The sequence below is a fragment of the Opisthocomus hoazin genome, chromosome 7 (genome assembly GCF_030867145.1).
Source record: "Opisthocomus hoazin isolate bOpiHoa1 chromosome 7, bOpiHoa1.hap1, whole genome shotgun sequence".
NCBI classification, from domain to species: Eukaryota; Metazoa; Chordata; class Aves; order Opisthocomiformes; family Opisthocomidae; genus Opisthocomus; species Opisthocomus hoazin.
The window spans coordinates 30,832,561-30,860,142 of NC_134420.1; the positions used below are offsets into that span (position 1 = coordinate 30,832,561).

The 27,582-nt window shown below is 50.6% G+C and overlaps 1 protein-coding gene across 3 annotated transcripts; it reads left to right on the forward strand.

Annotated features, from left to right (window-relative positions):
- Positions 1-643: 643 nt before the first annotated feature.
- On the forward strand, positions 644-20,517 carry SPINT1 (serine peptidase inhibitor, Kunitz type 1). 3 transcript variants are annotated; one of them, XM_075426589.1, is made up of 11 exons: positions 644-780; positions 932-1,398; positions 10,020-10,171; positions 11,657-11,795; positions 12,913-13,083; positions 13,792-13,818; positions 14,786-14,911; positions 15,820-15,870; positions 16,463-16,633; positions 17,358-17,414; positions 18,543-20,517. In XM_075426589.1, exons 2-11 carry the CDS (start codon positions 975-977, stop codon positions 18,737-18,739), a joined length of 1,515 nt encoding a protein of 504 aa, XP_075282704.1. In that variant the 5' UTR covers positions 644-780; positions 932-974; the 3' UTR covers positions 18,740-20,517. The 3 variants fall into 3 exon arrangements, with proteins under 3 accessions (XP_075282704.1, XP_075282705.1, XP_009931378.2); XM_075426590.1 differs by lacking the exon at positions 17,358-17,414; XM_009933076.2 differs by lacking the exon at positions 644-780 and having other exon boundaries at positions 879-1,398.
- The last annotated feature ends 7,065 nt before the right edge of the window (positions 20,518-27,582 follow it).

Genomic DNA, 27,582 nt, shown 5'->3' on the forward strand with positions numbered 1-27,582 from the left:
GCCCCAAACAGCACCGTCCTGTGAGGCAAAGGCACTACAAACAGACCATGACTGATCTATGTGAGATCGAGGAGAGCAGTGGAATTGCTCATCGGTGGGGGGTGACCACTAGAACTTTTCACTGCTGCTGTGCCAGAGCTCCTGTCACAGCCTCTGGGCATCCTACCAAGTGCTTTCACTCAAGAGGAATACTGTGTCCTAAGAAGAGGGAATTCATGACTCTGAGCTGCCTGTGCTGAGCATGAAACCTCTCGCAGCAGCGACGGCAGTGGGTGCTGTAGATGCAGCTGTGAGGTTGGCTCGTTCAGGTTAGCAAGACCTGGGCGAATGGTGCTCCGTGCCACACAGCTGGCCGCACCAGGGCGCGAGGGCTGCCACCGCCGGACACAGACCACTGTGCTCCCCGGCTTTCAGCCTCTTCGAAGCACCCTGAGCAGGGGGATGCAGCAAGCACCTGGCTGGTGGGATGCTCATCTGGAATGGGTGCCCTTGCACCTGCGTGAGCGAGAGTACCGCCTTCGCTCCCTTCGCCAGAGGAGTGGAAGATAGTATCAGCCTGACTCTCCTCCCCTTCCTCTTACGCAATTCAGCATGCAGGGGAGTGACTTGATTTTTTTTTTTTTTTTTTTTACCTCTCTGAGGGAGTTGGTTTTCACTTCCTGAGCTCTGGGTGCCTTTGTCTCCGCTGGACGCAGCCGAAGGCACACCTGAGGGGTGACGGAGCGGGGGGACGAGGGGGACACCCCGCTCCCAGCATCGGTTTCGCCTGAGACCGCCCAGGTCAGGGGCTGAGAGCGTGTGCCTGGGGATGAGCTGCAGGGTGGGGGGAACGCATTGGCCGAGGCCGTGCTCCGGGTCCCGGCTCGCCCCAGTGTGGCATGCACCTGGACACCATCCCTCTTAGCTTCATCTATCTTCTCCCCTCCTCTAGGAAAGGATTCACGTCTCGAGGAAGTGACAATCAGGGCACCAAGATGGCCACAAGGAGTCTGGGTCTATGGCTCTGGGTCTGCTTGGTGCTGGCGGTGGACTTCGGCGAAGGGCAGAAGGAAAAATCCTTCGGTGAAACGTGCCTGGAGGACTTTAAGGCAGGGATGCCGGATTTGGTGCTGGATACAGACGCTTCCGTCCAGAACGGAGCCACCTTCTTGTCGTCCCCCATGGTTCATCGGAGCAGGGACTGCATGAGAGCCTGCTGTAAGGACCCCACTTGTAACCTGGCTCTCGTGGAGCAGGTCCCGGGCACAGAGGAAGACCACATCCAGGGCTGCTTTCTTCTCAACTGCCTCTACGAGCAGGCTTTTGTCTGCAGGTTTGCCAGGAAGATTGGCTTTCGCAACTTCTTGAAGAAGAACGTGTACGATTCCTACCTGGCAATGCAGGATCATGGATCTAGTGGTAAGGTGCCGGGGCTGGAATAGCACTAATGGCCACCAGTGCCAGCTCCTCCAGCCATCGTTTGTGCAGCTGTGCTGCCAAATGGTCGGGATGAAGCGGTGTTAAAGATGGGGTTTCTGTATGTCCCTCCGCTGCAAAGGTTTTCCCTAACTTTGATGAACTCATTTAAGATCTGTGCCTCAGTTTACCTATTAGTAAATGGAGAAGGAATCATTCTTTAACCTATTTGAAGTGGGTGGAGCGAGTGTTCACCAAACGCAGGCTGAGTTTTTGATACTTGACAATGTAGAGAAAAAGGTATTGTTTTTCTTCTCCCTCCCCCTAGGCCTTTGAGGTTGGAAAGTGAAATCCTCTAAAAATCTACACATCACCACGTTTTAAAGGGCTGCATTAATCTCATAATTGCTCAGGGGCTGGAGGCAGGACGCAATCCACATACTTACCTTTCATTTTGCCACAGCATGAGTCTTGTGAGTACCAGTCTGGATGGTGAGGTGTCTCCCTGTCGCCTTGCTTGTTGGGGCTGGTCCTTGCTGCTGTGGGAGGGGAGAGGGAGCAGCTGGGGGGGGGGGAAGGGCTGATTAGTAAAACCCCTCATTTGGAGGTGGGTGTCGCTTCTCCAGTCCCTGGTTCCCTGCTCTGAAAGATTGCACCTGGACCCAGAAAACCAGGTGGAAAACAAACTAATCTGGAGCTGGCTTCCTGCCATGTGCTTTGCCATATCCAAAGAAACACAGTCTGTTCAGAACTGCTGAAAACATGGCAGTTCCTCCTTTTACCTCCTTCTGTGTTTTGGAGGAAGCCTAACAAGGCTGGGCGGTCTCTAGCCTGGCTGGGCCTTCAGCAGTCATAACCAGTTTATTATATGTCAATGCCAAGGCAGGGCTGCTAGGGGGTATCTCCTCATGCCCCCTCCCAGCCCACCGTGACGGGGAAGGAAAGGATCTGTGATGATGACGAGGGGAGCGTCCAAGTGGTCACATGGGCTTGGGCTCGATCGCGTGAGCTGAAGAAGTCTTTGACCTTTTGCTGGGATGAGCAAGCCTGTGAGCCTTGTAGGTGCTGGAGGTGTGAAACGGCACCAAACCCCCCACCAACCACTTTTGTCCATCCTAAGCAGCAGTGCAGGGGGTTCAGGGCAGGGCACGGCTCCTCTGGAGCAGCCCTTGGGTGTCACTGGTTTAAGCAGCGATGTGGCAGAGGAGGTTCCCCTATCATCTATCCCTCCTAGTTGCTTCCCAACGCATTTTAGGGCCTTCTGGTAAATCTCTGTCTCACTGTTGCAGTAGTTGTCCTGTGTCTCCGTTCCAGGCTCAAAATCCTTTCTGTGTGAGCTGCAGTTAGTGAGGAATGGAAGTGCGCATCTCCAGGACTGGAGGTGGCATGCTGGTGGCTGTCTGAACTTCTGCATCCTTTGTTGTAGGAGGAAAAGAGAATGCATCATCTCCAGTACATCCTGATTTCACAAGATTAGATTAAAATACAATGTACTGTTGAGCAATTGAGTCTCTTCACCTCTGTGGACCAGCGCCCCATACAAGGAGGCTGCAAGCCCCTCTTCCCTGGGCTGGTTGCAGGGCCTGGCATCGCATGTATGTGGGTCTCTAGAAAGAGTCCCTGGGCCACTGAGCTCTCTGTGCCACCAGCAGCGCTGTGTTTGCCACACCATGGCTCCTAGCTAGAGCATCCCAGCCACCGATACACAGGTGCTGCCTCGCCAGCCATCCCTCACGCTGCTTTCAGAGGTGCTGGGATGGCTGCGGTGGAGCAGGAAGACCCAGGAGGGCTTATCAGCGAGAAGCTAAAAACATGCCAGAAATGCTGTTAGGGACAATCTGCCTGACGAGGCGGGCATGCCCCTCCTCGCTCACGTGGGGCTTGCGCCACGATACCACTGCGGGTGTAGGAAGGGCTCGGTCCCTTCTACACCCCATGTTTGCACCCTCAGAGGGTGCAGGGTGCCAGGCAGGTCTCCAGCTGTAGCAACAGACACTGGGAAGCTCGCTGCTTTGTGTTTGGGTCAGACTGCAATGTTCCTGCTGTGTTTCGATGGAAAGAGCATTTCCCTCCTCTCCTGAAATTTTTAGCCATTATCTTTGATATCAGAAGCTTTCTGAATCACCTCGAATGACATCAGAGGGCTGGCAGGAAAAGAGGCAAAGGACTCTTACTATTTATTAATGCAGAGCTGAAAAGGAGTTATTTTACTGGAGAAATAGCAAATAATAACAAGGGCTAAATGAGACCACACAAGATGGGCTCTCCTCCCCACAGCAGCTGTGGAGCCACTTAAGAATTCAGATCTTGATTTTGTTTCAGACCCAAACAAAAAAGTCCATACCAAACCCCCAAGCCACGATGCTGGAGTTGGGGCCACGCAGGAGGAAAGGGCCTGTCTGGGCAGGAAGGCAGGCTGCTGCTGAGGGGGAGCGGGGACTGGCACGAAGGTGTGGGTGCCCGAGGCCAAATGGAGGAGCCCCTGGGTGCTGAGCGTGTCCACCTGGCAGCATAAGGAAGCTCTGCAGCATTTTTGCTTCTAGACCTGTAGAGGATGCCTGAAGAGGCCAGGTGGAGCGAGTGTTACGGAAGCTGTTTTTGGCATGTCAGGTTTTCCTCCCAAATGTTTGTAGGCAAAAAATCTTGGTCCAGGTTTTGCACTGGAGACAAAACCGTCTAGTCTTCCCACTGTTGTGCTGTATCACTGTCAAAATGGGAAGCTCTGTGGCTGCTCTGGAGCCTGGGTTATTGTCAGCCCGCTTAGCCTGGGCGCTAAAGGTCTGCAGGAAGCTTATATGCTCCTTTCTCATCCCTCTCTTTGCTTTATGTGCTGCTGTCAGGTGTCCTAGGAGCCTTTAGGGTATGCCCGTGTGGCAGTCTCCAGATGTCCCCTGCAATAATGAGGATTAAAAGCATATTTTCTTCTAATGAGTAGTGAAATATATATTTAGTGGTCCCAGTGGGTGACATTAAACAAAAAAGCTACATATTGCAAGACCCACAGTACTACTACAGGGAGCAGACCTGTTGAATTAAGAGGCTTATATCTGTTTCAGGAGGAGACTAGTTAACACTTTAACGAGAGAGCACAGCTGGGGGCTGCTGAACAGACTAATTTAATCCTGGGGTGTTTCCTGAGCCTGATGGAAGTAGCTGAAAAGCTGGGAGAATATGACAGGGGGAAGCACTGCATATGCTTTCATGTTCTTGCTTGAGCATCCACAGCGAGACTTGGAAACTGAACACAGGGACAGAGACACCCTAGATCTAGCGCACTGCGGCCACTCTTACGGTGTTACGACTTCAGAAAAACCTGTGGGTGCAGGCAACAATGAATACAGCTGCGGTCTAACTTCTGCAGATCGTCTGAGTATATTTTCAGTATTTTGGAGAACAAGAGCTTATGAGTCACGTATAAACCGGTGACAATGGCGTGGCTCTGTCTCTTGCCTGTTCCAGCTAACGTACAGGCCAAAGTCTCTGATGTTGTTGTTAAAAGGCACTATCCTCTGCAATGATTGCCCAGCCTGAACTTTGGTGCGAGTTTTCTGCCTGGCTCACGCAGGAGGGGCAGGCTCACCATACACTTTGTTGGTAATAATGGAGCCCAGTGTTTAGGTAACTACCCCGAGCTTATTCTGGTCTAGGCAAACCAGTTCTGGGTGTGAAACTGGAAAATAACCTCCCTGAACCTTTGTCCGTTTCTTGAACTGAACCTTTTGTGGCGGTTGTGAAATGCTCAGTGACACTCTCCTCCTGTTGAATTCAGGGCTCATGAGTGGGAGACAGGGGAGCACTGGGGAACCCACCAGGATTCAGGGTGTGTCTGCTCCTGCCTCACCACAGAGAGAGATTTGCAGGTTAAAACTTCAGTAATGCGTTCAAAAAGGAGAGGTCCCCAAGTTTGAAGCTCATCCATCTTCAGACATTTGGTCCTGTGCTGCTTGCCATTCTGCGGGCACAGTGCAACTAAAACAAGCGGTGCTGGGATCCCATCTGGGGCTGAGACACTCGTCACTGGTGTCCCCTTGGCTGATGCTGCTCAGCCCTGAGCCAGCTGCTCATCCACCTGCACCCAGCTCAGCCCGGGAGAGGGGGAGTCACACGGTCCGTTCCCACATCACAGGTTCAGAGACTCTTGTGCACTGGAAGGGCCCTCGGAGACCAGCCGGTCCAGCTCCCTGCTCAGAGCAGGTGATGAGCAGGTTCCACTCAGTGTGAAACTACTCTTTGCTACGCAGAATTTACTGCCGTGCCATGTGTTGTGTCTACCTCATGTCCTCACGTTGTGGCTCTGGAGTAACCAACCAATCTTTCCTAAAATGACACGAAGACCCGTGGGAGACTCTTTCCCTCTGCCTGCTAAAGCAAATTGGACTGTTTTCCCACACCCTGAGGAAGGATGGAAGGAGCCTGAGGCAGCAGCAGGTTGCATTAATCTGAAAATATAATCCTTTCAGTCGTGCTGTATTGTTTTAGAGAGGTTAAGTTGACCTGCTGTGTGCACCTCTTACAAAGCACTACAGAAAACTCTAGAAATGAATGCTGAGAGCTGCCTGGCTCTGCGTGAGCTGTTGAAAGACTATATGGCTTTTTTGTGACCGTATTTGCTGCCCAGCCAGGATGAATCCCTACAGAAAGAACCTGTATTTCTCTTTTCTCCAGGCAACACGTTGCATTGCCTTGTTCCCTTCTCCCTCTCCCCCGCCTCAAGCAAATTAACACTGCGGCAGCAGCATCTTCCTGCCTTACCTTTGCCCGTTACTATGGAGAGTGTTCTAGTGTGGACGGGTGAGATTTGAATGAACCCTCCCTGAAAGCTGTTCACTTCTGAGTGACTTCCCTGGAAGCCAGGCCAGAGCAAAACTTTCGCGTTTGTGGGGAACGCCGTGCTGCTGCCCACCTCTGCCCGCCTGCCTTTGCAGCAGGCAGGCTCAGCTGGCTTCTGACGCTTGAAATCTCCAAGGTTACGTGTCTCACAGACACTGGAATTTGGGTGGCGGTATTTCTGCTCCTGTCTCTGTTACTGGCCTGCCCAGTGGCTTTGCGCAGTGGCTTTTGTCCCCAGTGAGGTCCTTCCCTTCGCAGGGCCTCAGTGTCCCCAGCGCAAGCCGCACTCGTCTTGCTGGTAAGCTGCTCCTGCCACTGCAGACAACAGCAGGCTGTCAGAGCCCCTCGGTGGCCAGGAGAAAGCTTTCCTGCACTTTCTAATGGCAACCTCAGATAATTTTGAGGTATTTTCAAGCATTGCTTTATAGTCTTACGTACTCAGGGTGTATCCACACGAGCGCTGGAATGGAGGAAATCTGGTTTTCCGTGAATTTGTATCTCAAGGGCGAGAGCTGATACATGAGCTCCAAAAGAGAAATCCCCAAACCGGGAGCTTTGCAAGTGCTTTCTGCTGCAGGATTTCACCGGTGCCTGCATGCTCATACAGCAAGGTCCCTAGTCAGGGTCTCTCCCCCCACCTAGATGCTTACTTTTGCAGCCCTTGTAGGCATGTAATATCTTTTAGATTCTTGGTCCCTCATCAACTTCGGTTCAGGTTTAGTCATAGTTAGAGGTGAAGTCAGACAAACCGCTGACTGCATAAGCCTTAAAACCAGATGAAATTTTTCAAAAGGCAAAAAACAGGGATTGAGGAATGAATACCGTGAGCCATATAACTTTGTATTTAAGCATTTTGGATTTAGTCTATCAGGCTTTTCTCTGGGATTATAAAGAAAAGATATTTCCCCTTCCTATGTGTTTTATAGATGGAAGCTGAAGTTGTCACTTAATGATGTGACTCCAGGAGCATGTGTTCCACAGTAAAGGGCACAACACAGAACAGCATCGTAAAGCTTTAATCTCCCTGTTAATTATAGTTTTACAGCAGGAACTTTCTGTAGTCAAAAGAGCATTATAGCAAAGGTAACTTTCATTTTTCAAGCAGACTTCCAAAGCAAAACAAACTGAATGGAGAATCTCCCTTCTGCGAGCAGTGTGTCAATGCTCCCCCTGGCTCAGTCAGCCCTCAGTTATGAAGCTCAGGAGGAGAACAGCCACGTTGCCGCTGAAGGCTTCACATAGGCGGTGTAGCAGAAATACTCCAAAGTCACGGAGCTTTCAGACGTCCTAAGAGGAAAAGGGAGAGACTTAATTTCTAGTGGGAGTTCCTCCTTGGCAGTCGCCGCACATAAGCAAAGCCGCTCACAGTTTTTCTGGAGGTGAGCAGGGTCGGGGAATTTCACAAATCAGAGACAGGATCTGGAGAGGTAGCTGACCCCTGGATCAGAAACAAGCTTTTACTTTGCCGTGTAAACCACAACCCAAAGTAACTAAATTGACCTGTGGAGAAATGTGTGGCTGGCATTTTTTTTTAAGCGTACATGCTTGAAAATGACAAGGAAAAAATGTGATTTGAAGTTGTTGTGAGTTAATGACCGGCCTCTGCGGTGCTGAAGAACTGGTCTTTCCCTTGTGCAGTTGCCCCCACCTCCTGGGCTTGCTCCCCGGAGGGTGGCAGGGAGCAGGCTGCACTTCTCCCTGGCAGGGTCATGGTGTTTGCCAGGGAGGAATGGCAGGAATGTGCCCCTTTCCAGAGCGTGTTGTGCTGTGTACAAGGCTGTTTTTTCCTGTTTGCTTTGGAAGGTGTTGCAGCTCCAGTCATTGCTTTCACCTATGAATATTCTCACAGCAAGACCACTTGAAAATAAAGTGAAATTCCATTTGTTTGTTCTACTGGCCCTGCTCAAAACCAAGAGGTGCCAGGCTTTCTTGGCCCTGCTCGGTGTCTTTCAGCAGTCTTTGTGCCTGATTGAGACAGGACCCATCACTCTGGACTGCAGCCCTGAGGAAGGAGCAGCAGGGAGGTATGCCTCACCCAAAGCTGAAAGGACAGCTTTGATGCAGGGTGGGCATCTCTGCTTGTGATGCAGGTGGTGTCCTCCTGGCCTTTTGAAGTCCAGCTGGGTATCCTCTGGCTGTTTTGGTGGCTGGATCAAGCTCATATTGTTGAGCTTGATCCTGTATTGTTCCCACCCCATACTCACATGAAAAGATGGGATAAAAGATAACACCGGCGACAGATTGCAGAGAGCACACAGACCGGTGCGATAAACGTGACCAGAAGCCCTGCAGCTGCACAAGCTAGAAGTGACTGACCTCTTCCCATACAGTAAAATCTCAGCCCCATCAGCCTGGCGATGAGGGAGGTAAGCTGCAGGGCTGCAGCTGGGGAGCAGGCTTGGGGGAGGGGGCCTTGGGGGGCTGGTACGCACATGCCCTCCCCAGTTCCGCAGCTGCACAGGCTGAGCACAATGCTCGAACATGTGAAGAAGGGAAGGTTTATTTCACCTGTGACTTTCTGGTGGCAGCAGCATTTGTAAGACTGGGATAGAATGAATATGTCTTCATTTGGTAAAAGTTACTAGAAAATAGAAGATTCTGGGTGGATTTGTGGTAAATGATCAGAAATATGTGTTGCAAAGCCCTCTATCCTACTGAATTTAGTGATGAAAACTAATAAGTAGCTTGCTTTGAATGTCACGTTTGTTTGTACATATGCCTTATATAAATATAGTAGGCTCTAGCAAGAGTCAACAGCTGGGACCTGAATCCCGAAACACTCGAACAGGAAACTGGGAGCAAGTCTACAACAGTGAAAGTAATTAGCTGATGGAGTAGTTTTCTTAGGGGTTTGGGCACTAATGTTCTTCTTTGGTCGCAGTACATATAACTGCATAATGGCAGAGTGATTTATGTCTAGCTTACAAATGACGATCGATGCCTTCACAAAACACTCAGGTTGAACATTGAGTTTTGGACTTGGTACAGGCGCTACCAGGTGGAGTTTTATAGGCTGGGCTACGCAGGAAGCCTGCGATCAGAGACATTCGGGCCGAAGGGGGTTATGAGTCAGGCTCAATGGTGTCATTGCATAGGCTGTTCTTGCTGGCACAGGCACAGATCAGTTTTCATCTTGTACACTTACAGTCTGGAAAAGTGTTTAATGGATTGTGGAGACTATGGTAAGCTAATCCATAGAATGGCACAAAAATACTCATCTCGTCAATGGCATTTGTGTGCTTTTTTAAGGCAAGCATGTCAGAGAGTGGGGTAGAAGATGAGGTGGAGAAGGGATGTTTCTCATCCAAATCCTGCGTTGCATTGCTCTGGTTAAGTGTGCTAACACAGTGCTTAGAGGTGGTGGTAGGATGATAGTTCCACATTCTTCAACACCCACATTGGGTCACCTCCCTAAGTGAAGGGTGGAGATTGCTCTGTGCTGTTTTGTGAGGATGTGGTCCGGCGGTCAGAAGCACAATGGCTGTAGCCACAGGGACATCCTCTCACAGTTGTTCCTGTGGGAAGAAGTGGCCAGGGAGCCAGCTGGCTCAAAGGCACTGCCAGAGTGGGTTGCGGAGTTCTGAAATTAGTGAGGGCAGTAATAACGGTATTGATTGCCTGTTGCTTGCTCAGGCTGCAAGAAGCACAGCAGTATAAAAGCATTTTCCTTTCAGTCGTTGAAGTCTGTATTGATTTAGTCTGGAAGAATCCCCCTCCCTTGTCTTCCTGTAGTGAATACAAGGACTGGACCCTTCAGCCTCTTACTCAAGCCTTGTTCTGCATTTCTTCTGCAGATGACCGTCCTCCAATAGCCCGCACTGGCATGGACATGAGGGTACAGCCAGGGGAGCCAGTGATGCTGAGAGGCACAGAGAGCACGGATGACCAAGGGATAGTCAGCTATGAATGGAAACAGATCCTCGGCGACCCCTCTGTGGAGATGAAGGTAGGCAGCTGCAGGAAGGAAGCAGCTTGCTCAGTGTCACCTGTGGTCTGCTTTAGGTTGGGCTCTCACAGCCGCTGAATTAGAGGTCACCTTGTCCTTCCCTCCCTGAGCCAGTCCACCCACGAGCCTGTGCCCAAAAGCTATGCACCACTCCTCGTGGTTGCCCCCACCCTCTCGCACGCTACTGGGATGCAGCATTTCTTGGCCTCATCAGGTCTCGGGCTCCCTGCACCAGGACTCCATCTCAAACCTTCCTGAGCAACGCCTGCTCTGCATGGGTGGGAGCACCCATGAGGGCAGCAGCTTTGGTGCAAGAGCTGCCTCTGTTCCCAGGCTCCTGTAGTTCAGCAAGGGGCCTGCCCTTAGTTTTGCTCCTCTCCACTTTGGTGCTTCTACTCTGGCTCTGAAAGACCCAGTCTCAGGCTCTGCTTCTGTTCTTCTGGGGCTTTTCCTGGACTTTTCCTCTCTTTAGAGCATAGGTTCCTCCTATTTTATCTGAGCTGAAGCAGAAGTCATGTCTCCTGACTGGTTCCAAGATCTCTGGGGTGTGCACATTGTCTCTCTTATAGGTGCTACATGTGAATTGTGGCTTTAGAAGAGCAAATGATTACTAATAAACTTCTGCAAAATGCTCTGGAAAGCCTTGGAGCTCACATGGAGCTCTTGTGGCACCTTCTGGAACAGTCAGCAAATGAGTGCATCAGGCCTACAGCTGATTTTGAAGACGAACAATGACTAGTTCTAGGGTGCTGAGGGGGCTGTGGAGATCTGGAAGTGCTCCTTTTCCCTTCCCCCTAGCCCAACCAAAGCAACTTTCAGGGGCGGGGAGGAGGGGGCAAAGAGTCCTCTAGTATTATGCTGTGTTAAATACATTAAGATGAAATATGGCAACACTGTGTTCTCTTGAAACCTAACCAAAAAGAGAGATGGCATGGAAATGGAGACCCAGTATTGTTAGAAAATATAGGGGAAAAGTTTGTGTCAATAATATCACAGCTTTCTCTTCTGACAAAATAATTCACTCTTTTTTTAGAAACCTCTCAGCAGGCAAAGAAATAGGCACTCATTTCCATCTCTAAAACTAAATATACTTGTCATATTAAAAAATGAAAGAGTACATATTTCTTAAATAAACCTAGCTTATTTCCTATGTACTAAGTAAATGATTCATACTGGGTTTTATTTTTTAAAAAATCAAATAAAAACTGCAGGTATTTAAGTCCCCTCTAAAGATTTTTATTTTCCCTCATGCCTTCACAATGTCCCAAAATATGAAATATCTAATTAGGCTTGTGGTTTTCTTTCTCTCTGCTATTCCAACTGGCTACCAGCCCATGGATTTGGGGGGACTGTATAGCACTGAGACCTTTTTCATGCCAGACATCTACTTGGGGGTTTCCAGCCAAGCTCCAGTCTTGCATGGCTTCACTCACTCCCTCATTAGAGGTACCTTCTTCTGCATAAGCCTTTCTTTTGCATTCTCAGAAGCACGAAGAAGATCAGGTAGAAATCTCCAACCTACAGGCGGGGACTTACGTCTTCCAGCTTACTGTCACAGACACTGCACAACAGCAAGACTTCACCAACATCACCATCATGGTGCTGAATTCTGAGCAGACTGAAGGTGAGCCTAAGCCCGCAGATGTCTGGCTGGAGTCCCCAAGCCTGGGTGCTGCTCTGGCACTACTGGTGCTTCTCTCAGAGGGGTGGATGGGAAAAGAGTACAACCAAGAGACCGGGCTTGGAAATCAACTTTTCCCACTAAAAGCCTGCATCTGACCAGTAGTGGAAAGTCTTTGCGTTCATGGTGGTCTATTTTAGGGTTTTCACATGCTCTCACAGAAGAGGTGGTCTGCAGTAACCCCATCCTATCTACATGCTATTGCCTTCTGCTGGGTGACACCAGAGTGGCTGAAGACTGGGATGCAGCTGAGGGTGTAAGACAGGAGAACCCGAAAGGTCTTGTTGTCTCCATGGTTTTGCTGTGAAGGCCCTAATTCCCTTCAGCCGCAGGATAGGTGGAGCCGTCTGCATGACATTCAAAGTGTCCTTGGCTTTATTTATATGTTTTACTTCAATGGCCTTGTTTAATGATCAAAATGTTCAGCATTACAAGTGCATTAGGAGCAAGGAGTTCTTGGAGAAATGGCTGACTTGTAGGGACTAAGCAGGGAATTTCTCCTCCTACCACAAAAATATAAGAACAGCCAGGTCAGGTGACGCTAACGGTCTGTCCAAAATCCAGTACACTGCATCCAACTGTGTCCAGCGATTGATACTTTGGAAAGAATACAAGAACATGACATGCTATCAGTAAATCCCTACTATGTTTGGCTGGTCCCCAAGGAATTTGCAGCTGGGAGATTTTTTTAACCAGTTGATAGTGTCTGTGTTTAAGAGCCATGGATGAATCCCTTTTTGACCTCATGTAATCTTTGCACAGCAAGCAACATCCTGAAGCAAGGAGTTTCACAGCTTAACTAGGTGGTGTGTGGAGAAGCAGCTCCTTTTGTTTCATGGATGTGGCACCTTCTAATTTGATTTTGTGACCCTGCCTATCATGTAAAAAAATATATATAGCGTGATTCTCTACTCACCTTCTCCATGCTGCTCAAGATTTTATAAATCTTTCAGACAAGCGTCCACGTTGTTGGTGAACTTTCCTTTGGAAGATTTTCTCCTGTGTATATGTGAAGGCAAGGCAAGCTAACCGGAACCTTTTATGTTAACTTTCTCGATAGAGCATTGTTTGGCTCCTAAGAAGGTGGGTTGGTGTCGGGGATCTTTTCCACGTTGGTTTTACAACCCGAGCCTTCAGCAGTGTGAAGAGTTCACTTTTGGTGGCTGCAAGCCCAACAAGAATAACTATTTATGGGAAGAGGAGTGTAAACTTGCCTGCAAGAATGTTAGAGGTGAGTCTGCTTTGAAAATTCACTCCTCCTTTCTCATAGGGTTGGGATGACCCCATGGTCAGGTACTGCAGCTTCTTGGCTGGCAGCTAGTTAGAGCCCAGAGAGCTGAGGAGACCGGGCTAATTATGCATGGGGAGTCCTAATCTTACACTGCTAACATATCTGACCCAGCTCCTGGAGCACTGCTCCCCTGGTCAGTGTCCCTGGTGTGTCTCTGGCTGCAGAAACCCTCACCAAATCTTTGTGGCATGCCTGAAACATAAATTCAGAGGGTAGCATTATGCTGCGGGGGAGCCAGAAGTGCTTCACCCCCAAAATGAAAGTAATCGTCTCCCTTGGCAGCCTCTTAGCTGAGTCTGAGGTGACATAGCACTGCTTCAGATAAACAGGCTGAGCCTCTGCCAGGCCCTTTGTGGTGCACAGCTTCAGGAGCAGGCAAAAGCCTTGGAAAAGAAAGACGGTTTGGGAATGGTCTAGCTAGTGGTGGGAAATTCCCCCGTGCTCTTTCAGGCCTGCCTAATGTGGGCACTACTCATCTGGGGGTCTCTGGGTGGTGGACACCCATATTTTCACTCCCTAACCCCTACAGGTCTTGCTTCCAGAAAATATGCACTTCCTAGGTGGGATATGAAGGCAATATAAAGCTGATCTTGAGCTGACAAAATTATGTGGTGGTAAATTTATTTTATTTTCCCCTTGTCTCTTCAGGTTCTGTTGGTGGGCGACAACAGCCAGGTGAGCCTCCTGTACCGCTGCGTAATCCTGCTGTGAGCTCAGGCTCAGTGTCTCACGTCCATTCCTGTGGCTTTTGATTAGTACTCAGTCAGTTTAGAAAGTCAGGCACTGGGGACTAATTTCTTTATTAAGCCTTTCACTTTCACATCATAGGATAATTCAGGTTGGGAATTAACTCTGGAGGTCGTCTGGTCCAATCCACTGCTCAAAGAAGGGCCAGCTTTGAGGCACGCTGGGTTGCTCAGGGCTGCATGCAGTCCAGTTTTGGGTATCTCTGACGAGGGAGATTTTTCACTTTTTCTGGACAACTCTGTGCCAGTGTTTGATGACCCTCATTATAGTTTTTTTTCCCCTTGTATCGGCTCACTTTCTCTTGTTTTAACTCGTGTCTGTTGCTGCTCATCCTATTACTGTGCACCTTCAAAATGAGTCTGTCTCTGTCTTTTCCATAAATCTCATGCTAGGTCTCGTGCTCCAGCCACTTGCTGAGTCTATGCTGGATTCATTCCAGTACACCAATATATTTTGTGCGCTGGGGAGCTCAGATGTGAGCATGATACTCAGCACTTGTGACCACCTCTGGAGCAGAGGGGAATAACTGCCCTGCTCCATTAGCTCTTGCAGCCTGGTGTGCAGGTTTCAGTTTGGCTTTCCTAATTTAATCCCCTGTGCTTGGGCAATGGCTCCGTATTCTTCCTGTGTATCTCATTCTTGCTTCCACCTTCTGTGTACTTTTTTGAGAAGAAGCATGGCTATTCCCAAAGCAATGTTTCATTTATAAACAAGAAATTATGTTTTTTCTTTCTTTTTTTTGAGTCTAGGGTGGCACTGAAGAGAGACCTTAACCAGTCTGCCTTGTTTCTTGTTTGCCAGCCCTACCAGCAGCTTTTAAGTCCTTCATAAAGCGTCTTTGTGGCAGGGAGAAAGAATGAATTTTAATGAGCTATCTGAACTGTTTCTGATGCAGTGTGCAATGGGAACTGTCAGTCCCCCTTCTTCAGGTGCAAGGATGGCTGCTGTATTGATGCCTATCTGGAGTGTGATGAAACTCTTGACTGTGCTGATGGATCCGATGAGAGGTATTGTGAACAATGTAAGTGCTTCAAATTCTGGCTTAGACAACTTAGCATCTGCCCAGGGATGAGTGCAATGTAAGTTACAGGTGTTGACTCAATACTTTTTGGTGCCTTCTGTTCTTATCTCTTGACCTTGCATTAACTCTTTCCATAGTATTGTATTTGCAGGTTGTGCCATCTCCCACATCTCTGCTGACCGCAGGAGCTGATCATGCTTCTGGGGTGTTTCCTGACTCTTAAACATTCTTTGACTCTCTTCTCTGCACCTGTCTGTAAGACTTCAGAGCCTGTCCTCCCCCCCCTCCAATATTTTTCTCACTGAATGGCCTTGTCTGCTCCCCTAGAGTTGGGAGGTGGGAAATGAAACCATGATTTCTCCCAGTCTGTCCAGTGTCAGAGTCCCCTTAACATCCTCATCTAAATGCACAGTGGCAAGCTGCCCAAGTCTGTAATCCCTCCTCCCTCCCTCTTTCCCTCTTCTGACAGAATTCCTATAATCTCTTCCCTATATGTGAGTGTTTTGTTGCCTTTTTAGGTTACAAGCATACGATTCATCTCTCTTGCCCTCTCATGTCCTACGCTAGTGGTCTTTCACACTTCTTAAAACCTGGAGTGATAGCAGTTTCCCCATACTTCTTGATGGGAAAAAAAACAAGAAAGCAGCCTTTGTTTTCCTTAGTTTTGTCTCTGTGTTTGTGGAATGGAAATTGGGAATAGTTTCTTGTTACTACATGTTGTTTTCCCCATGTTCCTCTCATAGCTTTGAGTTATTTAAGAACCTCAAATTATATTCCCCTTTCCCTGTCTTGTGATAGTAAAGCAATGTGCCAGAAAGCCCTGTCTGCCCATATTCTGTGTGAATGGAGGCATTCCTTTGGTATTCAGCTGGTGAGCGAAGTTTTAACATGAAATGTTTCTCTCACAGATGCTCGTGAGTTCAATAGACTGCAGAAAATCAATGTCACACACAAGCAAGGTACGTACTATCCAGAGCACCTAGGCTGACATCTGCCAGCATTTGCTTTTTTCTTCAGTCTGTTGTTTCATGGTGAAACTTGCTTGTGGAGGAGACAGGAACAGGCTGCCCAGGGAGGTTGTGGAGTCTCCCTCTCTGGAGATACTCAAGACCCGCCTGGACAAGGTCCTATGCAGCCTGCTGTAGGTGACCCTGCTTCGGCAGCGGGGTTGGACTAGATGACCCACAGAGGTCCCTTCCAACGCCTACCATTCTGTGATTCTGAGACCTGAGCCAGACTGTTGTTTCCGCTCTTCTGCCTCTCGAGGAGGACAGGTCGTTCCTGCAGGTGATCAAATCCAAGGTCTAGCATGACTGCACACTCTGATGTTCCTTATTCCTCCTTGCTAGTCGGGTTTATGGGTAGGTGGCAGCTCACCTGGGCAATGCCAATTTGAGCAGCTGGCAGCTGGACAGTGGGGACCCAAGAGCCACTGCTCTGGCCATGGATGCCCTCTGCCATGGTGCTTGCACTCTTCTGCTGTGAGCAGAAAATGTTGCTGCTCTGGGAACACGCTGCTCAGGCTAGAGCACCTCTCCCTTGCTTTGCCAGGTCACTGTGTGGACTTGCCTGATACTGGACAGTGCAGCGAGAGCATCCCCCGCTGGTACTATAACCCATTCTCTGAGAAATGTGACCACTTCACCTACGGGGGCTGTGGTGGCAACAACAACAACTTTGAAGAAGAGGGAGAGTGCATGAAATCATGTTCAGGAATCACAAGTAAGCAGACATAGTGAGGGATGGAGTTTTACTGATCAAACTATGAAAATAAATCACAAATAAATCAAATTCTGTGGTCCCAAAGAGGCAGTGACTGGGGAGCTTTCAGTCAAAGCAGCTCTGCTCTCAAACTCTGGCCATGCCTCACAGCGTTCTTCCAAGTGACCGATGGCTTATGGGGAACGGTTTTGTATCTACAGCATCTTTCTGCGATGCAGCCTGTCGTTTCTCAGAGCTGGAAGACATTTTGGATGCAGATGTTGAAAAAGGGACAGAGGAGCATGACAAAACTAACCAGAGATACAGTATGGCCTCTCTAAAGAGAATGTAACTTTCTAGCTTGGCTCCAGTTCTCCCCAAGTCAGAGGGGAGAAATTAAGGCGATCCTCAATGACACATGTTAAGCAGAAGTTTTGAACAAACAAGAGGGAAAGGCAGAGCTTTGTACGTGCTGCTATGGAGGCCAACAGCTGAAACAGGAGGAATTCTGCCAAACTGTACCTGTTAGGAGGTAAAACTGTTGAAGCTTTTCTGAAGTGCCACCCTCAGCTTCACTGTGCCTCACAGCCGGCCCGGAGAGCTCAGTACTGTGGCTGTCAGGAGGGATACTGTATGCATTCAGTTTTTGCAGAGCACTGGAAAGATGCTCCTCAGAAACCTGTCTTATCCCTTGTTCCCAACCTTCTTTGTAAAACTTTTTTTTCCCTCTCTGCTCCCAATTCAGAAGCAGATGTCATTGGCCGGAGATGGGAATCATTTGAGTCCCAAAGTGCTAGCTTAAGTGAGTAACATTTTTTCCCACAGATCTTGCTTGTTACTTTTACCTTGTCCTGAAAAATATTTTGTCTTTCCTTGCAAATAATAGCCGCCTCTCTCACCCCGCTTTTGAAACTGAGGGAGCAATGTGGGATTTGTGGGATGCTAGCAGTGGCAAGAGATGCTTCTGTGCCCTGTGCATCTGTGGTCCCGTTTCTCCTTTGTCTGTGACTCAGTAGCACGTATCAGAGGCTCCTGATTTTTCTTCTCTCAACTTGGATGAATGCTCTACTGTTCAACATCAAAAAATGGCAAGTGAAACTCTTTGTAAGGACCAGGTTCACATAAGGACCACCAACTTCTGCTACAGAGAAGGCCCAAATGGGCCTGCATGATAATGTTGGGTGCTAGACTGTGGGGAAATCTGATGACCCTGTACACCCTTTCTACAACTGTAAAGAACACCAAAGCTATTGAATTACAAGTTCTTAAGAGAACATCACATTAAGGTTGGTGTCCTTTCACCACAGAGCTGTAAGGCCTCTTTCTTCAGTAGAGAACTCCTGAAATTATACAATTCTGTTCTTCAGCCCTAGAGACTGATTTAATCTCCAGATTCACCCCAGCTCTCAAATGCATCATGTGTGACTGTCTCCACTGATGATGCAGGAGTTTGGCTGGCTGTGGAAGGCCAGGTGCTTACAGCACGGCTTCGAGCTCTTTCCCCCCAAACTCAGCCTCCCCACCATGGCTCACTCCGACAACGCTATCCCAACCGGGGGGTGCTTTCTGCAGCTAACCCTTGGTGGACTCGCTCTTGACATGCGAAGCCAGGCCAGCAGAAGGGGGTGATACCCGTCGGGGTGCCAAACGGTCGAATAGCCTTTAGAGGGCGTGGTGCATCTGGGAAACGACGGGAACCCTGATTCGGGAGAGACAGGCTGGCTAGACCCTGGCCGTACCCGCACGCCGTGCAGTTGCCTTCTTTCTTCTTTGCCCAGTCGTGCAGTGACCACCCTGCTGTCAGGTCAGCTATTGCCCACCTCTTTTCTTTGCCAGCACAGCTTCTCTGGCGGCTTTTGTGCTTGCTTCTTTCTGACTGCTCCCGCTGCAGCGGAGCAGCACTTCTGATGTTCTCATGTGTCCTCCGCAGGTGCCTTCGAGATCGTGATCGCTGTGCTCCTGGGGATCTGCATCATGGTGGTCCTGGCCATCATAGGCTACTTCTTCCTGAAGAACAGGAAGAAGAACAGCCGCCGCCGTCAGCCGACCACTGCTACAAACTCAACCCTCTCCACCACGGAGGACACTGAGCATCTGTTCTACAGCAGTGCCACCAAACCAGTCTGACCAACAGCCGCTCCCTCTCCAGCCCAGCACTGGGGCAGTCCCCAAAACTTTTGGAGCTCTGTTTCTAGACACAGGCCTGTGCCTGAAGGACTCTTTCTCTTCGAAGACATTTGTAACATCAGGCCAAGATCTAGCCATGATTTGGCAGTACTAGTGTTTGTGATTGTCTTGGCTGAATGGCTGCTCTGGAAAGTGAGGATCTGGGAGCATTTTGATGCTCTGTTGTCTGCCTCTTCCTAACCTCAAACAATCCAGCGAAACTCTGAATTACATGTTTCTTCCTGCTCAAACCTGAAGCACAACTCCACTCAACTTACTGAAGGACTCTGGGACTGGATCTGTGTAGCATTCACATTGGTGAATGGTGCAAGCTCACCAGAGCCACCAATTTTTTGTTTGCAGTGCCACTTTCTTCCACCCAACCTTGTATTTTCCTCCCTTTCCCCCAGTCCTCTGCAAGGTGGCCCTGCCTCCCAGCAGTTCTCCTGGTCTTGGTGAGCCTCTTGAGGGCTGTGACATTCACATAATTGTCCAGAACTGTTCCAAAGGCTCTGTGACACTCTCCAGTAGCTCCTGTTTTCGAGATGGAAGGAAACAGAAGTACCTGTTTTAATCACTAGGCTTCGCTTTTTAACAGAAAAGCACACCTAGATTTTTTTCTGCCTGGCTGCAATTTTACAGCCTCCTATGTACAGTACGTGTCCACCATTTTCTCTCTGTGAATTGCCCGAGTCACTTTTCCAGTGTTCAGTCTGAACCCAAACACACAGAGAAAATGGCTATTTATTCTCACATGAAAGGAAAGGAAATGTCCCTACTTTTCCTGCTGATGGTGAGCAGAGGGTGGAAGGACCTAGCTCCCTTGGAGTTGGACCTTTGCCGCAGCTTTGATTTGACTGCGTTCTCCTCCAAGCATGCAGCCTGACCTGGGTTCCTGGCATCTCCCAGAGCACAAGAGTGGGCTGGATACCACCAGCTAATGTCCTAGGGGTTCCTTGCTCCTGCTGGCCTGTCCCTCCTGGTGCAAGATGAGCCCAGCCCCAGGAGGTCCAGAGCTCACCCCTGGCCCCATGGCAGTGCATGACATCCCCACTTCGGCGAGGTCCTGTGTGTTCCCCCGTAGGCTGTTTGCAGTGAGGTGCTTCCCAGCTCTGTACTGCTGCTTCTGTGTTGTCCAGGTTTGTACCTCTGGGAGCTGAGGACTTCAGCTGGGGGCAGAAGCTGCTATTTCTGAAGTGCCTTGTACGCTTTGTTGGCTAGGGGGTTGGCACCAATCCCCAAACTTCCAGTGCCTGCTGCACTTGGAAAACTGCTGTGAAGAGAGAGGAAATTGGTGCATGTGTGTTTTCATGTGTGTCTGTGTGTCTGTGTGTAAGAAGCATAAATTTATATACAGATTTTAGTTCAAATGCTTGGACCCTTTCAGGGCCGAGGGCAGAGTGGCTCTGCAAGGCTCCGGTGCAGCCATGCCCGGCTCAGGGCACAGCTCAGGTCCTCCTAAGTGCAGCTCCAGGAGAGCTGCCTCATTGGGCCAATGACCGGGCTGGAAGGGGAGAAACCACTGCCCACAGCCTGCTGGCAATCTGACTGCACCCTTCTCCCCGTCACGGGCATCTGCCTCCGCGTCCCTGGGGCTGGTCAGATTCCTCCATGGCTTTTCATGATCTGTCTCGTATCATTTCTTCCATCTCTTTTTTTTTTTCCCACAGCCTATCATGGCCTATGCAATAAACCTAACATCTTGATTTATTTTTTTGTGCACTCACTCTGATAATACAAGTTGCAATAAAAAGGAATTGTTTGTCTTATCTGACTTGGGAGTGGTGTCTGAGCAGCAATGACCCGCGGAGGGGGCAGCTGCGGTTCCCATGCCTGGTATCTCGCACCCTTTCATCTGCCCGGACTGCGGCAGCTCAGGGCAGAGCATTCAGTGTTGCTGCAGCAGAAGCCGCCATCCCGCGGCTTGGGGAGGGGGGATGCAGCCCGTGTGTGTACCTGGAGAAACAGCTATTGCATGAGGTGTGCTGGGAGTGAGATCATTACCCACTAAGTCACCCAGAGAGCAAGGCAGGGTGTAACCTGAAACTGGGTTCCAGCTGGTCAGACTGGTTTGGGGTTTGGGTCTGAAACCAAAAGCAGATGTCGTTCTTCAAACACGAGTTGCTCTAGCTCTCTGGGCTGGTGACCGCTCAGGCACGGCAGTGTGAAGTTAGCCAAGTGTAAATTTGGCTTGTCGGCAATGGATGTGTCTGGGAACCAGGCAAACCTGCGCCTGTGTCACAGACCTGGCAGCGCTGGGCAGTCCTGCGCTCTGCTCTGGACTGTGGGCTTTGCTCTTCACTGTCACCTCTTCCTCCCTCCACTCTACACCAGGTCTCCCATCCCGCCATTTCCAGCTACTTATGCCTGTGTTAGCCCTCATGTCCCCCGAAGAGCTGCCCTGGGAGCAGCTCTCTGCGGAGCCGTGTGCTGCTCGGCTGACGGGGTCACCAGTCCCAGCATGGTGCAGGTAAATCCTGGTGTGAGAGAAACCAAGGCTGCTCCTCTCGATAGTCTCCAAAGAGAGAAGGCTACGTGTATTACAGCCTCTTTCACTTAAAGCACATCTTCATGTCTCCTGGTGTTAGATGTGGCCCCGGCGCAGTCTGACGGTGTGGGCAGAGCCCTCCCTTACGATGGCGAAGGGGCCAGACCCTGCTCCCGCCTGGCAGCCTCTGCTGCGAGGGGACCCACCTCTCCCGGGTGCAGGCGGACGACGGCCATGAGTGGAGCTGCCATTTCAGTGCGAAGGGAGGCCCGGCCGCGCAGCTGGCACCGGGGCCAAGACGGGCAGCAATACCGAGCTGCACGCCCACACCCAGAGCCGTGCAGCCGAGCCTCAGCGTTACCCGGGTTTTACCGAGTGGGGTCACTCGGGCTGCCCGAAGGGTGCCCGCTCTCCAGGAAACCCCAGCTCTTTAAAACGGGCTTGTTTTTCTGACGGGAACGGGAGCCCAGATCTTGAAACTTTCTGCAAAGTGAAAATCTTCCTCCCCTCAAGAAATGGAACCGCAGACTGCCGTGCTGCCAGCTGATAGAGACATGTTCTTCAGTGAAAACCAAGCTGCCTTGTTTCCCTGGCTGTGCCTGACAGCGAGCGAATCCTTGCTGTTCCCCCGTGTAGCTGGGACAGTTGATGGGAAGCTGTTGGTTCATGGAGCTCCCCAGCATGACCCCCTGAGCCCACGGCCCCAGTGCAGCTGCTCCGTGGGGCAGGAGGCTCTCGGGGGGCTGGAGCTGGCCACGCGTCCTTGTAGCGCATGGAGGCAATGCCTCCCCCGCCAAGGTCGGCGTTTTCGAGGGGGTGGTTTGCACGGCTCACGGAGCCAGGCTGCTGCCGAGCCCCGGGAGCTGCTGCCCGCTGCGCCATGCTGCGGAGGGGAACCCGCTGCCCCCCTCACAAGAGTCTGGGCTGACTTGTCGGTGGCCTCCACCTCTGCAGAAGGAAGGCTGTTGCGCCTCTCATCTTCTCTGAGCCAGCAAAGCCCCTTACCTGCCTTGCTCTGACACAGGGGCTTGCTGTGCTCTCAGCCGAGTTCATCCCGGCAGGCTGGAGGGGACCTCGCAGGCTTTGCATGGCTGCTGGGCTGGGTGGAGGACGCATTCGCTCACAGCCGTATCTCCGGCTTCCCAGTGCCACAAATAAATGCAGCAGCCGCCCCGGCACAACAAGAGTGGCTCCACAGTGGCAGGCCAGAATATTGTCCCCTGCACAAAAACCACGGTGATGTGATACTTTCTGATAAGTTACTTTAGCTCTCTGGCCTAATTTATCGCTTAAGGAAGAAATTATTTGGCTTTGAGGTCACAGAGTTCATTCCGTTTAAAAACAGAGCTCTAAAACTGGAGGGAAGGAGGAATGGGGTTGTCTGCAAGTTCTGCATAATGTAAATCTTAAATGTCATTTTTCCCTCCCTTACTGCAAGTGTTAGGAATGACCAGATTTGCTCCTACTGAAATGTGTTTCGAGCTCCTAAATGGAGCAGATGCAGATTTGAAGTGCCATGGCTAGACCAGAATACAGTAAGCAAACTTTGCTTGCTGATGTAGTGCCCGTGCGGGAAATAGCCTACGAAAACTTCCCAGACACTCTTTTTTTCCCCTTAAAGAAATGGAGAGAGAAATTGGAAATACTCTCCCTTGGTCATCAAGCACAGAACTGCGTGTTACTGCAAGAGCTTATAGTCACGGAGAAATACAGTCAGCTACAGAAATTAATAACAGATCCGATCTCTTCTGCAGCATGTAAAGGGGCACAGAGGGACCTTCCTGCAAGGAAGCCTGGCTGACCAGTGTCACGGGGAAGTGACTGTTTCCTGGGCAAGGTGCCCCCTGAGGCGTGACAGAGTCTCAGCAGCCCTTAGTCAATGGTTGCCTCTCAGGGATGTTCTCATCTTCAGCTGTGTCAGGAGTTTTGAAACTCACCATCGGTTCCTGTAACAGCTCTAGGAGAATTCGCAGAGGCCAGACCCGACATTTAATTACAGTCTTCGCTAAGTTGCCCAGAGCCAGCCTACATGAGAGGATATACAAAGCGACAGCGAGCAGCTGACGGGAGCTGCAGAGGCCAGGAGACCCGCTGGAGCCAGCCAGGCACTCCGGCAAGAAGAGGGGAAATTTTCCACCGGTCTCGGCGCAGACAAAGCGTCTGTGTCTTTGTTCTCTGCCCTGACACACCTGGCCCACATGCCGGCTGCTTCAGGATCGTTAAAAAATATTTGTGACCGGTTGAAGCGAAGCGTTGGCCCAGGAATTTGAGCTGCCGGGACTCCCCCAGCCAGAAACTCTTCTTTAAACGAAATGATAGTGTCCCTCTCACGTAGGCATCGTGGGAGCCCTTCCCTCCCGCAGCTGCAGCGCCGGGGAACCCCAGCTCTGCTGCCTGCCTCCTGCCTGTGCCTCCACCGCCGGCTGCGGGCTGCACTGCTGCCTATTTTTATTCGTTATGGGGTTATTGTTCAGCCAGAGCAGTTGCCCAGTGTGGCTTGCCAGTCCCCTTGAGGTGTCCACAAGAGGGGGCAGCAAGATCTTTGCATCCCACCCGGTGTTGCCTTGGCCACTGTACTGTGAAACCAGCAGGGACTTGGCGCACTGCAGGAGTTGGGTGCTGAGATGTGAGATGTCCTAAGCCCCTCTGAGCCCCATAAGATGTGAAGTTCTATTCCCTTCCTCCCCATCTATGGTGATGTTATGGTCCATGTTACCATATCTGAACTCCCCCTGGTCTCTTAATCCACCTGCAAGGCAGGGGAGAGCTGGTACGACCTTCAGCAGAACAGAGAATCGGCCTCAGGTCTCCCAAGCCTCTTGGGTCCTCTGTGCCCTGGGTCTGCTTCCCCTTGGTTTTGTACGGGTTATACAGGGCCAGCCCCAGCTCCTGGGGTCAGCAGTCCAGCAGCAAAAAGTCGGGAGTGAGACTTCAAAAAAAATGTATGTGGGTGCTTACCCCTCTTGTTTTTATCTATTTGGATCAGTTTTCCAGATTTTTTTGCTGACTTCTGCTCCTTCACCCAACACACACACGATGTTTTGACAGAAATCAGAGATTTTTTCATGTGTAATCAGAGGACTTCAGGCAGTAGCACCTTCATTAATACCAAAGCAAGCCAAAACAGTCCTTTTGCAGGGCGTCATCAAAGTCAGAAGCTGGTAGCCGTGCCTTACCCGCCTTGCCACACAACCCTTTTCTGTGCCTTGGAGGCAGCTCCAAATCTATATCAGAGGATGAAGGGGCATTTGTGACACACCTGGGGAGGCTTAACGACAGAGGCAGATGCTCCGGGGAGCTGCGGGGTCGTTGCATGGACTGCAGGGCTCCGCAGCCGAGCAGATGGGAGATGCTGCTGAGGATGCAACGCTCTTATTCTAATGTCCTTGCTAGAGGTTTTTGGTGCACGAAGTTTCTGTTAAACCAGTTTGAACTGGTTCTCTCTCATATTTAGAAACTATCCCTGCTTATGCTGTAGAATTACACCCTGTCAACAAATCTTCCTTTCCCTCTCATCCCAGTATTTTGGGAGAGGGGGATGTCTTTTTCCCTTTACCCCAAAGCCTGGGCTAATCTATTTTAAACAGAAAGCAGATTTGCCCAGGAACTGCCTCTTGCCTGCCATGTCTTCTGCTAACTGATCCTTCCACCACCCCTCCGCTGCTCAGCCGTGCAATTTCCACCCTCCTTCCGTGTATCTCCCTGCTGCTGAGGGACGGATCAGGGACAGGATCTGCTCAGAGCCCAACCCCATAGATAAAGGGAAGAGCTGGCACAATGTGTGTGCCCAATATCATTCTTCCCAGCACCTTGTATACTCACAGTCTCCGCCAGCAAGGCTTTATCTTCTTTTCTGTTGCATTCCCGTCACATTGCTGTGTTAAGCACACAAGGCTGTAAATGCAAATACCTGGCCATCATGAAAATGAGTAAGCATCTGGAGGACTCTGCTTGGAAATAGTCAATGTAACCAGACACTGCTATTTGAATACTAAAAGAGTTCTGTGCTGGGGAAACTTCCACTGTTGGCCAACTCGGGGCAATAGGTGAGGTCCAGGAGGAAGCCCAAGTACCAAGAAAATAGCTATTTGTTTTCAACAGTGTTTTTTCACCACTGTGGCTGTTCTTCCTCCAAAAGGCAGTGAATGCAAGGGACTGATCTCAGATCTCACGTGCTGTACCTCACAGCCGATGTTTCACAATCCACTGCAGCTTGTCTCAGACTGCCGAACGTGTTTGTCTCCATGCGCCGGAGGTGAGCTGGGCTCCCTCACGTGGGTGCTGGCCCTTGTATCACCAAGCACCAGCCCGGTCTGCTTGGTGGGACAGGCTGGAAGGCACGTTCCAGTTTTCTGCTGGGTGGGCTTTCAGCTGGTCTGTTGCTCTGTGTTGGTGGAAGCCTCCAGCCAAGGATGCGAGACAGGGCAGGACCCTTGTGTGAGCAGCACCCTGCAGAGATGATGGTGAGAACTGAGCCCAAGGGAGCAGCTTGGGGTTACGGCTCAGCCTGTCCTACCACTAGCCCCTGCTGAAGGGGTAGGCCCACGCTCTGGCTGCTTTCCTTACATGAGCATTTCCCCTCCCGAAACATTCTGGCAAAAAGCTATCCGCCTTTCAGGAATTTGTTTTCTGCTGGTGTAGCTCCTTGAACCAACTCCCCAGGGCATCAGCTGAGCATCAGCACTGGCAGGAGAAAACCTACGGGAGTGTGCCTTGGAGAACATCTCTGAGGGATGCTAACCCAGAAACGTCAAACTGTACCCGTCAGCCCTGACATCTCCCTTAGCCCCGTATGCCCGGCTCTACAGCACCAGACTGATGGTCTGGAAAACTGGGTCTTGCTGCTGCTTGTTGTCCTGCAAGTCACATCCCTGCCTGGTGTATCTCTTCACTGGCAGATCAGGAGTAACATTGCCATCGTGCCTCTGAGCCCTCCCTGTGGTTCGGAGAACTTCCCCCTGCGCCATCTGCAGCGGGGCTGGTGTCTGGGGCAGGTGGCTCACCGGCTGTCCTGCCGTGGCCCACAGCCATGGGGCTGTAGGCCCAGGAGTGCTGCCCCAAGCTGCCCTCATCCCCCCTTCCACATGGACCCACACAGCCTCATGAAAGGCTCCTTCTTCCCCATGCCTCCAGGCTTTCTGTAAATTGCCTCCTCCAGCTGCTGAAAAAAGTGGGCTTTCCCAGGTTTCATTTATTCCCCACTGGTTCAGGTTTATGTTAATCATGCGTGATTAACTGGCTGTGGGCTGGAAACTCCTCTGACAGCCAGTTCCAAGGAGGCCATGAGGAAAGAGCTGGGAAATGGTGGTGGTGAAACCTGTGTGTAAAACTGCGTCCGACTGTCCCTTGAGCCCAGATTTCGGCAGCTGCAGGAGCGGGCTGCGACAGCCCGGGAGTGCAGGCCCAAGCCAAACCCGCATTTGGGGCAAAAGCAGCCACTTATTTTGCATAAGTCACTGGAGACAGCAGACAGAGGACTGCCCGGCAGGGTTGTGCAGGCAACCATCAGTAACTTGGGAGAAAAGCCACTCCCAGAGCCAGGAAGAGATGCCCTGGTCCCAGCTCGCAGGCTCTGCATCCCTGCAACCACGTGCTCTGACATTTTGTCCACGCAGTCACTGCATTATAGGTAAAGCAGGTACAGAAGGTCACTTGGTCATCATTTCCCCCTGGGTGAAAAAAACAATGGTGGCAGCACTTTTGTCTTTGGTAGCTCTGAAGAGCTCGGCAGGTTTCTAGGCTAGAGGGTACCAAGCCCTGTGTCCCTGCTCCACTCCCTGCTCTCCAGTGAAGCTGCTCCAGAAGGCTTTTGTAGCTGGGGTGCTCTCAAATCTGGGACGATCTGCAGATCGGGTACTCGAGCCTCCCTCTGCTTGCTCTCTTCAGCAGAAACAAAGCAGAAATGCACACTCGTTGTCTCCAGACCTTGAGAAGCAACTGGGGAAATGAGGATGGCGGGGTGCTTGTCCTTCCCTGGGAGATCACTGTCTTACCTGACTCTGGCCAACTAATGACATTTCTTCTCCGTAGCTCCTAATGACTTTTCCTTCTGGTTTGGCCTAATTGCTACGTAACTAATGAAGTCCAGAACAGTTAATCCTTTCAGTTTGTAACTGGCTTTGGAGTCTGCTACTTCTGTTTCAGAATGCAGAAGGGCTCGTGTGCCCAGGTGTTTGCTGTTTTTGTTGAGTGCTGCCTCTTCTCACCAAGCTCAGAGCTTGTAGGGTAGGAGAAAGGCAGATGTTCTGGATAGGGGGGGTCCTTTCTCTTCTGTGAAGAGGGGAATGGATGCTAAGCTGTGATGACTTGTGAATAT